Source organism: Somniosus microcephalus, chromosome 1, assembly GCF_052327205.1.
Source record: "Somniosus microcephalus isolate GS21.2 chromosome 1, FLI_Smic_1.0, whole genome shotgun sequence".
Taxonomy (NCBI): Eukaryota; Metazoa; Chordata; class Chondrichthyes; order Squaliformes; family Somniosidae; genus Somniosus; species Somniosus microcephalus.
Window position 1 is genome coordinate 437,001,973 of NC_140987.1, and position 13,142 is coordinate 437,015,114.

General features: G+C 41.4%; 1 protein-coding gene across 1 annotated transcript in view; it reads left to right on the plus strand.

The window, feature by feature from the left end:
* Positions 1–12,295, plus strand: part of LOC147125307 (transcription factor Dp-1-like) — a 62,504-nt gene extending 50,209 nt beyond the window's left edge. Inside the window, exons 11-12 of the mRNA XM_086000944.1 lie at positions 8,133–8,214; positions 9,291–12,295. Of these exons, the coding sequence (XP_085857070.1) occupies positions 8,133–8,214; positions 9,291–9,474 (266 nt within the window). The 3' untranslated portion in view covers positions 9,475–12,295. The remainder of the gene's footprint in view (positions 1–8,132; positions 8,215–9,290) is intronic.
* The last annotated feature ends 847 nt before the right edge of the window (positions 12,296–13,142 follow it).

Below are 13,142 nucleotides of genomic sequence, written 5' to 3' on the forward strand. Positions count from 1 at the left end.
TGAGGCTAACAAGTCTGTAGTTCCCCATTTTCTCTCTCCCTCCTTTCTTAAATAGTGGGGTTACATTTGCTATCCTCCAATCTGCAGGAACCGTAAGATGACAACCAATGCATCCACTATCCCAATGGCCACCTCTTTCAAAACCCTAGGATGTAGGTCATCCGGTCCTTGGGATTTATCGACTTTTAGTCCCATTAATTTTGCTAGTACTGTTTCTTTACTAATAATAATTTCTTTAAGTTCCTCATTCTCGCCACACCCTTGGTTTTCTCTTATTTCTGGGAGTTTTTTTGCGTCTTCCTCCGTGATCAATAGGGACTCTTCAATAGAGGAAGGAGGCCAAGAATGGAGTTTGGGATATACCAGAAATGAGACTGTGCATACAGAATGAGAAGTGTCTGGATTGTGCTCTGCTTCCCCACAGCAGAGCAACTAAAATCAGGAACAGTGATGCGGGTGTAACCCCACATACTACCACTCTGTGGCGCTGCATGTTGGGTCTCAATGCATTGTGCCATTGCAATATAGATCTAGAAACCCTGAAGTAAGTAAGCTAGCACATACTTGAGACAGTAAACCATTCCTTATCACGCCCTGGTAGTTCAGTGAGGTACTGACCGAAGCGCTCTGCTATTCGCTGAAGGGGGGGGGGGGGGGGGGTGGATGAAGTTGGGGGCCAGTTAGAACATGCAAAGTCTTCAGAGCATGTCTGCCCAGTTCTTGATTGGAGAATGATGCACGGTGAAGATGGGAAAATGCAGAATTCTAACTTTTTTATTTGAAAAATCAGGAAAAATACTTTTGACAGTAATTGTGTGTATATTTCCAGTCCAGCAATGTAATGTTAACTATCTCTAATTATGAGGCTAACTACAAAAAGGGCCTTAATTGAGCTGGTTATATCTGCTAGCCATCAATTCCCCATTCAGAACTGTCCATAGTGAAAAGGATGTCTGAAAGGAATCGGCTTGAGCAGTGCGGCTTGCCTTGTGCTTTTGTGAAACATTAAGTTGTACTTAATGAATAATATCTCTAGCAGGAGAAATAGTCAAAACATATTACGGAGAAATCTAGCAAAACATTAGTTTGATGTAATCAAACAAAGGCTCATCTAACAAATATGCACACCTTCCAATGTGCTTTTTGTTCTGTCAGAATGTGAGAATGGTATCCAATGATTAATGAGCTCAACCAATCATGTTGGACTCTTCTACATAAGCTTGCTTGTTAATGAAAAGCTGGTGTTGTAGAAAGGTATATGGTCTCCAGCATGAAATCTCCATTTAAGGGTCAGCTTGGCTCAGCAGTAGCTGTCTGCCCTTCAGGTTTGAAAGCTGTAGGTTTCGAGCCCCACTTCAGGACTTGGAATGCATAATCTAACACTTAAATGCAGTGCTGAGGGAGTGTTATGTTGTCTGATGTCTTCCAAGTAAGATGCAGATCAAGACTAGTGTGAAAGCAAAAGATCCCATGGCACTTTTTCAAAAAAGAGCAGGGAGCTCTCCTGTTGTCCTGGTCAACATTCATCCCTCAACCAAAACCGCAAACATTCATCTAATTGCTGAGTGGGGTCTTACTGTACATGAATTGGCTGTTGCATTTGCCTGCAAACAGCAGTGACTACACTACAAAAGGCTGTGAAGTACTTTGGGACATATAAATGTAACTCGATGTTTTCTGGGAAATTCTGAGAGCGCAATAGTGATGGGGGATTCAATAGTTAGGGGAGCAGACAGGCGTTTCTGCGGCTGCAGACGTGACTCCGGGATGGTATGTTGCCTCCCTGGTTCCAGGATCAAGGATGTCACTGAACGGCTGCAGGGCATTCTGAGGGGAGGGTGAACAGTCAGAGGTCGTGGTCCATATCGGTACCAATGACATAGGTAGGAAGAGGGATGAGGTCCTGCAGGCAGAGTTTAGAGAGCTAGGAAAGAGGTTAAAAAGCAGGACCTCAAAGGTAGTAATCTCTACCAGTGCCACGTGCTAGTGAGTATAGAAATAGGAAGATAGAGCAAATGAATGCGTGGCTGGAGAAATGGTGTAGGAGGGGAGGGCTTTAGATTCCTGAGGAATTGGAACCGTTTCTGGGGGAGGTGGGACCTCTACAAGCCAGATGGGTTGCACCTCAATGGGAACGGGACCAATATCCTCGCGGGAGGATTTGCTAGTGCTGTTGGGAAGGGTTTAAACTAGCTTGGCAGGGGGAAGGGAACCTAAGTATCGAGTCAACAGGGAGGGAAGAAAAACTGGAATTGGAAAACAAAAACTTGGAAAGTAAATTGGAAGAACAGTGGAATCAAGGGCTAGATAGTAGTCAACAAGGAGGTTTGCCTGTACTAAATGCTATATACTTCAATGCAAGGAGTATAGCGAACAAGGCAGATGAGCTGAGGGCACAGGTAGGTACTTGGGACTATGATATTATAGCTATTACAGAAACGTGGCTGAAAGAGGGGCAGGTATGGCAACTCAACATTCCTGGTTACAGGATTTTCAGATGGGATAGAGAGGGAGGTAAAAAGGGACGGGGTCGCGGTATTCATTAAAGAAACTATTGCAGCTGTGAGGAGGGATGATATGTTGGAGGGATCATGAAACGAGGCCATATGGGTTGAATAGAGAAACGAAAAACGGGCAATCACACTGCTGGGAGTGTACTACAGACCCCCAAACAGTGAGAGGGAGATAGAAGAACAGATATGTAGACAAATTTCAGACGTGCAAGATCTATAGGGCAGTAATAGGGGATTTCAACTGGGATAAAATTAGTGTGAAGGGTATAGAGGGTGTGGAATTTCTAAAATACATCCAGGAGAACTTTTTTAGCCAGTATGTAGCAAGCTCAACAAGGGAGGGGGTGGTTCTGGACTTAGGGAATGAAGCTGGGCAGGTAGAAGGCATATCAGTGGGGGAACATTTTGGTGCTAGTGACCATAATTCTGTTAGATTTATGGTAGTTATGGAAAAGGACAAGGAATAAAAATTCTAAATTGGAGGAAAAGCAAATTTTGCTAAGTTCAGAGGGGATTTAGCCATAGTGGACTGGAAACAGCTACTTGAAGGCACGTCAGTGTTGGAGCAGTGGGAGGCATTCAAGGAGGAGATCTGAAGGGTTCAGACCAAAGATGTGTTCTTAAAGAAAAAAGGTGGGACTAACAAATCTAGAGCCCCCTGGATGTCTGGGGACATACAGGGTAGGATAAAGGAAAAAAAGGGAGGCGTATGACCGATACCGAGGGCTAAATACTCCAGAATCTTTAGAGTACAGAAAGTGCAGGGGTGCAATTAAATAGGATATTAGGAAAGCAAAGAGAGAGCATGAAAAATTCTTGGCAAGTTAAAATCAAGGAAAACCCAAAGATTTTTTTATAAATATATTAAGAGTCAGAGGATAACTAAAGAAAGGGTAGGGCCTATTAGAGATCATGAGGGTAATCTGTGTGGAAGCGGGAGACGTCGGTAGGATTCTTAATGAATACTTTGCATCTGTTTTCACAAAGGAGAGGGGCGAAGCAGACATTGCTATCGGGGGGAGGAGTGTGAATTATTAGATGAAATAAACATAGTGAGAGGAAGTATTAGGGAGTTTAGCAGCTTTAAAAGTGGATAAATCCCCAGGCCCGGATGAAATGTATCCCAGGCTGTTAAGCGAAGCAAAAGAGGAAATAGAAGAGGCCCTGACCATCATTTTCCAATCCTCTCTGGCTTTGGGTGTGCTGCTGGAGGACTGCTAATGTGATACCCTTGTTTTAAAAGGGAGAAAAGGATAGACCGAGTGATTACAGGCCAGTCAGCCTAACCTCGGTGGTGGGAAAATTATTGGAAAGAATTCTGAAGGACAGGATAAATCTTCATTTAGAAAGACATGGATTAATCAAGGATAGTCAGCACGGATTTGTTGAGGGTAGGTCATGTCTGACAAACTTGATTGAATTTTTTGAGGTGGTAACAAGGAGGGTAGTGCATTTGATGTGTATGTGGACTTTAGCAAGGCTTTTGATAAGGTTCCACATGGCAGACTGGTCACAAAGTTAAAAGCCCATGGGATCCAAGGTAAAGTGATTCAAAACTGGCTCGGAGACAGGAAGCAGAGGGTAATGGTTGATGGGTGTTTTTGTGACCGGAAGGCTGTTTCCAGTGGGGTTCCGCAGGGCTCAGTACTAGGTCCCTTGCTTTTTGTGGTATATATCGACGATCTTGAATTGAATATAAAGGGTATGATTAAGAAGTTTGCAGATGATGCTAAAATCGGCTGTGGTTGATGCTGAAGAAGGAAGCTGTAGACTGCAGGAAGATATCAATAAATTGGTCAGGTGGGCAGAACAGTGGCAAATGGAATTCAATCTGGAGAAGTGTGAGGTAATGAATTTGGGGAGGGCTAACAAGGAAAGGGAACGCACATTAAATGGTAGGACACTGAGTAGTGTAGAGGAACAAAGGGACCTTGGAGTGCATGTCCACAGATCCCTGAAGGTAGCAGGCCAGGTAGATAAGGTGGTTAAGAAGGCATACGGAATGCTTGCCTTTATTAGCCATGGCATAGAATACAAGAGATGGAGGGAGGGGTTATGCTTCAACTGTATAAAACACTAGTTAGGCATCAGCTGGAGTACTGCGTGCAGTTCTGGTCACCACATTACAGGAAAGATGTGATTGCACTGGAGAGGGCACAGAGGAGATTTACAAGGATGTTGCTGGGAGTAGAGAATCTTGGCTGAGGAAAAACTGGATAGGCTGGGTCTGTTTTCATTGGAACAGAGGAGGCTGAAGGGGAGACCTTATTGAGGTGTATAAAATTATGAGGGGCATAGATAAAGTGGATAGAAAGGACTTAATTCCCTTAGCAGAAGGGTCCAAAACCAGGGGGCACAGATTTAAAGTAATGTAAAGGTTTAGAGGGGATTTGAGGGGAAATTTCTTCACCCAGAGGGTTGTGGGGGTCTGGAACTCTCTGCCTGAAAGGGTGGTAGAGGCAAGAACCCAAACCACATTTAAAAAGTACTTGGATGTGTACTTGGGATGCTGTAACCTGCAGGGCTACGGACCAAGAGCTGGGAAGTGGGATTAGGCTGGATAGCTCTTTGTTGGCCGGTGCGGACATGATGGGCCGAAATGGCCTCCTTCCGTGCTGTAACTTTCTATGATTCTATGAAATTTTATCTCTTTAATGCAACATAAATAGAAAAATACACCCTTTTATTTTGAGTGTATCTGTTAACACCGCAAAGTTTATTTCTCACTATAGCAAAGGCTTAGTATATACTAATAATAGGCTCCTGTGTGTGTGTATTTATATCATCCTGCTGTTAGATGCATTTACACCTGTGAAAATGTTAAACTATGTCCTTGATCTTCGTCTCTGTTGAAACATTTCCCTGTACACCACAATTTTGACTTTTTTTAAAGGAAAATAAAAATCAGTGACTGGATTTTCTTAAACTCTTTCCAAAATCTGGCAGGCTAGCATTGGATAATGAGGCCTACTGCCGCCTCCCCACCCGACAGTAATTTTCTTCTCCCAGCCTCTGCCAGGATTGCCACTGGCCACCCTTTCCCTGCCTGCAGCACATACATGTCAGCGCTTCCCTATAGATTTTCCTGTATGATTGCGCCACTGCCAGGAGAAGCCTGGTGGTAGTCCAGCGGGGAGCAGCAGTAAGGTCCCAAACTGCAAGGATGAAGAGGGAAGCCCTTTTTAGTGCTTCCATCTTGGAAAAAATCCTACAAACCCTGGCGATGTTCACCTTTGAAGCTCTTCGACCGGCTTTTACATTTTCTGGCTGAGGCCTGCTGGTGCTGCGGCGCAGCCCAATTTCCCTCTGTTGTAGTGTCAAGAATCACAAAACTAGGGATTGTGAGTTGTGAGGAGGATGCAAAGAGGCTTCAAGACGATTTAGACAAGTTGAGTGAGTGGGCAAATACATGGCAGATGCAGTATAATGTGGATAAATGTGAAGTTATCCACTTTGGTAGGAAAAACAGAAAGGCAGAGTATTTAAATGGTGATAGATTGGGAAATGTTGATGTACAAAGGGACCTGGGTTCCCTTGCACACCAGTCACTGAAAGCAAACATGCAGGTGCAGCAAGCAATTAGGACGTCAAATGGTATGTTGGCCTTCATTGCAAGAGGATTTGAGTACAGGAGCAAGGATGTCTTCCTACAGTTATACAGGGCCTTGGTGAGACCTCACCTGGAGTACTGTGCGCAGTTTTGGTCTCCTTACCTAAGAGAGGATATACTTGCCATAGAGGGAGTGCGGCGAAGGGTCACCAGACTGATTCCTGGGATGACAAGACTGTCGTATGAGGGGAGATTGGGTTGACTAGGCCTGTATTCACTAGTGTTCAGAAGAATGAGAGGGGATCTCATTGAAACGTATAAAATTCTGACAGGGCTAGACAGACTGGATGCAGGGAGGATGTTTCCCCTGGCTGGGGGGTCTAGAACGAGGGGTCACAGTCTCAGGATATGGGGTAGGACATTTAGGACTGAGATGAGGAGAAATTTCTTCACTCGGAGGGTGGTAAACCTGTGGAATTCTCTACCACAGAAGGCTGTGGAGGCCAAGTCACTGAATATATTTAAGAAGGAGATAGATAGATTTCTAGACACAAAAGGCATCAAGGGGTATGGGGAGAGCGGGAATATGGTATTGAAATAGAGGATCAGCAATGATCATGAATGGCGGAGCAGGCTCGAAGGGCCGCATGGCCTACTCCTGCTCCTACTTTTCTATGTTTCTATCCCACTGGGAGCCTGCCATCTATGCCTGATTCACCCTGACCCAGAAAAATGGGTCACGGTTATGGTGCCGTCAGGAGAGGCAGGTGTAAGTGCAGCCTACTGAGATGTTGTATATCTTATTTTATTTGAGAATTCTTGATTTTTTTAAAAATGTTGGACACTCCATTTTAATTTTAAACTGTTCAGTCTTTCAAGTTTTATAATAAAGTTTCATTCCTAAAAGGTAGAACAATAGTAACCTCAGTTTGTTAATCATGTGAGGTTTTCCACTTCGGTAGGAAGAATAAAAAAGCAAAATATTATTTAAATGGAGAGACTACAGAATGCTGCGGTAGAGGGATCTGGGTGTCCTCGTACATGAAACACAATAAGTTAGCATACAGGTACAGCAAGTAATTAGGAAGTCAAATGGAATATTGGCCTTTATTGCAAAGGGGATGGAGTATAAAAGTGGGGAAGCCTTGCTACAACTGTACAGGACGTTGGTGAGACCACACCTGGAGCACTGCGTACAGTTTTGGTCTCATTAAAGGAAGGATATACTTGCATTGAAGGCAGCTCAGAGAAAGTTCACAAGGTTGATTCCTGAGTTGAAGGGGTTGTCTTATGAAGAAAGGTTGAGCAGGTTGGGCCTATACTCATTGGAATTTAGAAGAATGAGAGGGGATCTTATTGAAACATAGATTCTGAGGGGACTTGACAGGGTAGATGCAGGTAGCTGTTGCCCCTCGTGGGAGAATCTAGAACTAGGGGGCATAGATTCAGAATAAGGGGTCACCCATTTTAAAATGGAGATGAGGAGGAAATTCTTCTGAGGGTCATGAATCTTTGGAATTCTCTACCCCAGACAGCTGTGGAGGCGGAGTCATTGAATATTTTCACGGCGGAGATAGACAAATTTTTGAAAAACGTGAATCAAGGGTTATGGGGAGCAGGCAGGAAAGTAGAGTTGTGGCCAAGAGCTTATTGAATAGCGGAGCAGGCTCGAGGGGCCGAATGGCCTACTCCTGCTCCTATTTCTTATGTTCTTCTAATGACTTTGGAGCAAGTCTCTTGTGCACTGAGTTCCTTGAGCTGTCTTACCAACATTTAATACCATGTTCCTGTTGCTTCATAGAAATAAGTTGTCAATGTGTTTTTGAGAAGTTTAATATGTACTCTTAGGCTTGTCCAAATTTAATGCTTTTTGGTTGGCTGTAAATTTTATTGAAACCTTGCTACACAAAATCAGGCCAAATTTATGCCTACTTAAAAATCAATATTTCCTTATATGCCACCCTCTTAGAAATGTAACACATTTAATGCAGTTAATTTGGAATACCCTAACATTGTATTTATGGTAAATTTTAAAAATGTTTAACAGTGCTGATTTTCATTGATTACAGAAATGGCTAATGGAGTGCAAAATAACTCTGGCCCAAGTTCAGTAGCAGCATCTGCATCTTCGTCAAGCTTCCAGTCTAGCAGGTTAGTCTGTTGATGCTGCTTTCTTCCCTCCCCCTTATGTTTTACATCTGATTTAGCATAACTGGATGGTTGACAATTTTCTGCTAACATTGAAGCATCCCTTGTAACTTTTAAACAAAATCTTCTCCCCATGCAGTACTCTAAAATTTGAAGTTTTGTAGCTCTGATTATTCATTTGATATCCCCCTCATACTGTGGGTACAGTAATAAAATCCCACGGGTCGTCTTGCCCTTAACCATATTTTTTCTCTGCACCATGATTTCTCCTCCGGTTTTCTCAAGTGATACATCTTCAGTTTATTTTCTCCAATCACTTTTAAATGAAAATGCATCTAATAACGCAAGTTAAAAAGCAAAATATTGAGCTAACATTGTAATTTGATCTACCGAGCATAATTCCAAATATTCTGTCTAGAGATGATACCTACTTGAATCTAGCATTGACTTACTCCCCGATTAACTGAATGTTGATGTATGCTAACCATTTTGGTTTGAAGTTGATTTGTTTTTGACACTACCTTGGTGGGGGGGGGGGGGGGGGGAAAGCAAGTAAATATTTGGCTTTGAGTGGGCCAATTGTAACTGTCTCAAACAAGAATTTGTTGCTTTGAAATAACATCCTTCTATTAATAAAGATAGCATATTCTTGTCCCTGTCCTCTTGGTCTTTTACCACTTTTCAGTCATTTCTGTTTTGTCCCCTCACCCCTCTCTTCCCCTTCCTCTCGCCTGTTTTTCTTTCCTTTCATTCTCTCCTCCCTCACTTGTCTTACCTTTTTTTAAAACTTTTTTTCATTCCTCATCTTTCTCTCTTTCCCTTCTCACTGCTCTTCACATATACCCCTCTCTTCTCTTCTTTTCCCCCCCCCCCCCCCAATATCCTTTGATTTCTTACTCGCCTCTATCTCGCTCTCTCTTTCCCCCCTCCCCTATATAGGTGAGGCTTATAATATTGCTTGTCCTAATTTTCTTAAGTTTGTTTACTTGCTTCCCTTGTTTAAAAAAAAAACTCTTTCAAGTTTACAAAATGATCTTATACTGTGGAATAGCACGTTTGACAAATTGTTTTACTTTCAGAGCATTTGGTGCCAGTGATGCAACAGTAGCCTTACCAACTGATACCGAAGTGGCCTTAATGACCAGTCAAGCACAAGGAAGTTGCAATGGTACACACTATTCCGATCCCAGAATGGAGACCCCTATGTCATACATTGGTGACGATGATGACGACGATGATGATGATGAGGAGGAGTATGAATGAATTAGTGATCATTCTGCATTTGTTCCTATTTTCTGTTGCTTAAAATGGCATCTCTGAAAAGAACTGTCTCTGAGATGGAGACTTTAAGAATTGGTATTTTGACTTGTGAGGGGCTTTAACTTAATTCTATTCTCTTCTAATTTAAGCATAAGAAACATTGAATACAGAATTGTAGAGATACTTTTCTGAACTTAAGAACAACAGTTGAATTTTTTTAATGAGTTTTTGCTTCTCTGTTGAGGACCTACAATGAGATTTGTTACTGCACCAAGTGCAGCTATAAAAGCTACTGTTGTTCAGTCATAATTTAGGGCACTATCGCAGTAACATCTCTGGCTTCACTAGTGTTGCCTGGTACTGATGTTTACATGTTGTAGTTTTGCCATTCTCGGCTGAGCTGCTGGTATAGCACATTACAGCAACTGTGTCCCATTTCAGGGGGGATGAAATTGAGATGGTTATTTCCCCTGCTCCAAGTTCACCACCTGTTAGATCACCAGACGGCATTGAAGGTGGTCATAGGTCAGTGATTGGTTCCATCTCCTCAGCTCGGAGACATTGTTTTGAATGAACAGTCAGGGTGACTTGAGGAAGGGTTAAAAATGTTAGTACAGGAAAAAAATGTTTGAAGTGTTATATGTAATTTAAAAGCTTTTTGCTGCTACCAGAAAACTTTGTAAAAAGCAATCCTGTGATTGATTTAATAGAATTTCTGGTACTAGGTCAAATACATAGTGCACTATATAGTTCTATTTAGTATTCTCCTGGAGCAGCAGTAATGTATGAAGTACTTTTTAAAGAAAGTTTGATTTCACCTTTCAAACATAAGTATATAGTGGTGTATTCACTGAACAGATGCAGATCTTTTTACCCATCTTATCTTTGTAACCACCTACAAATAAACACTGAACAAAGCCTGTTGTGGAATCAACAGTTTTTATTAAACCTATTAATTGAAGAATAAACTTCCCTGATGACCCATGGCATTTTAAAACTCTTTCTGCAATGTGTATACAAATGCTTTGTTTTCTGCAGCAAAGCTAAAAGCTTAATATTTTACACTCTGGTATTTCTGGGCTTGCTACCTGTGAGGGTTTATTTTAGAGTGGAAACTGCTTTGGTAGTACAGCAGCAGTTAATTCCCCTTAAACACCAGCAATTGAGGTTTCAAGGCACCTGACTTTCTGATCCACCAATCCGATTTGAGTAATTGCGTCACTTTTCTAGGTGTTGCTAATTCCTCATGCTACATGCTGTTTTGGGGGGGGGGGGGGGGGTGAAGGAGGAACGTGTGAAACACTATACAAGTGCATTTCTTAACATTACAAGCAGAATGGGAATAGCCTTTGCTCTGTACTGCTACCTTCTGTGGCGCATTGCTGGTAAAGGACAAATGCCTGGTGTAGGTCTGCTTTAGGTTGGCTAAAGGTTAGCTGACTTCCTAAACCGATAATGGACCAATGGACTTCCCATTGCCCAATTTATGCTACGTAGTTGAGCTATTTTTATCAGTAAAGTAGTGGTTTGCTGGATTGTTTCCTGATACTGAAGAGTTCAATTGTGGAAATCTGGCATTTCCTATCTCCCTGGTGGAAGCACGCTTCAATGGTGATTATTTGAGTATTGGACATGGAGAAGTCTACAACCTGAAACAGTTGCTTTTCCTGGTTTACAGGTCGGGGGGGGGGCCTTGTGAAGCCAATTGGAAAGAGAAATGGAGGGCAAAAAGGTCTGGCATTGAGCTCGAGGTTTCTAGGGCATGTTTTTTTTTTAAATGAAAGCAAGGAAAATAGAATCAAGTTCTGAAGACTCCCTCAGAAGTATTTCTTTTGCCCTGTTGGCTACAAGCAAAAGCATATTCATGTATAGTTTTGTTATTCAAAACACGTTTTTTCTTACCAACAAGCTTTTGTCTCCTGAAAGTATACTGGGTACAACAACTTTGTACTCGATGCTTTCTTTTTTCATAGCGTTCAGTTGCTCTTTTTTCACTTATTATGTTGACTATTTGGAGCAATACAAAATGCACTTCACAATTCGCTGTTTATCCCCATTATACAAGAAGGATGAACCTCATCATCCTTTAAGCAGTGCGTTTTTAAAAATAAAATTACCAAGAAAATCAGATAGCTGAAGATTCAAAGTTGTAGTGAAACTTAAGCTAATGTGTGTGTGTGTGTGTGCGTCTCTCCCAGATTTGAGTTTGAGCATTTGGATCGAATAAAGCATAGGAACTGTGGCCCCATAGTAACTTAATAAACTGAGTCTATCGTGATTCTTAAATTGATTTTAAGGGAGTTTCCTGAAGCAGATTTTTGAGGAACTTTGTACATTTACAGAAACTTGTTCACTGAATTTTCTATAAACACTAGGTCTACTTGTCGACCATCTTGAGTATAGAGAGAAGGCAATAACTGGAATAGAAATTATTTAAGACTGACAAGTCTCTAAAAACACACCTGGAGCAAAGCAATCTGCAATATGAAAAAAAATACAGTATTTAAAAATTTATGAAATCCCGAAGGTGTATATTTTATTGCAATAGTGTGCTTCAGTGATGGAACATCTTTCTTCCACATTATGAACAATGTAGTTACAGATATTCTTTCCCTATCCTAAAGACCTTTTTTTTCTGGTTGCAAAATGAGGGTTGGGGGGGAAGAGATTGTAAATGTTGAGACAAAACCTGATCTCTCAATGCTGCAGTTTAATATCTGTAATTCAAACATAATTCTGTCTACATTGTTACATACGAGGATGTTGTTTTTAGTTTCATGATTATCATTAAAATTTATAAGCTTGAAATAAAAATGTAATCTTATATTTGACTGGTTGAGAAATGCTATTTTTTAACTTGAGGTTTCAGCATAACTTGCTACCCACTCTTTGTCATGAGTTTTTAAAAATTGTAATTTTATACAGTAATTGGTCATCTTTTGAAACTGTTCCAATTATGTTGTCTCAAGTTTAATGTGGACATCACTAACTGTTGCTTGTGTTGGAGATCCCCCTTTCCCATCTAGATTATTCTGTATTTTTGTTTATTTAATTTTATTGCCTGGAGAGAAGAAATGGAATAAGGAGAAACCAGACAAAAATCCATTTTAGTTAACAGTTCCAGTCATTGTTTTTCTTTTGTTCGGTTCAGATATAGATATTAGTTTTGTGCTAATAGTTGTGTTGGGATTCTTCATTCCTTCATCTGATGCAGACAATTAGTTGTCCATGCAAACTGGGGAAATTACAGGACAGTATTTTTAATTTCCTTTCTCATAACTTTGTGATAATTTCCCCTGCCCCAGCCCTGCACTTTATACAAAGCCTCATTCTAGTTGCACTGATTTGCTTCAGCTCAATTCCATCGGTGCTTAATGCAAAAAAAAGTTCTTACATTTATTAAAAGAAATCTGCCGCCTTTCCCGACCAACGGACGTCCCAAAGCGCTTTACAGCCAATGAAGTACTTTTTGAAGTGTAGACACTGTTATAATGGGGGAAACACTGCAGCCAATTTTCACACAGCAAGCTCCCACAAACACCAATATGATAATGACTAGATAATCTGTTTCAGTGATGTTGATTGAGGGATAAATATTGGCCAGGACACCAGGGATAACTCCCCTGCTCCTCTTCGAAATAGTGCCACGGGATCTTTTACATCCACCTGAG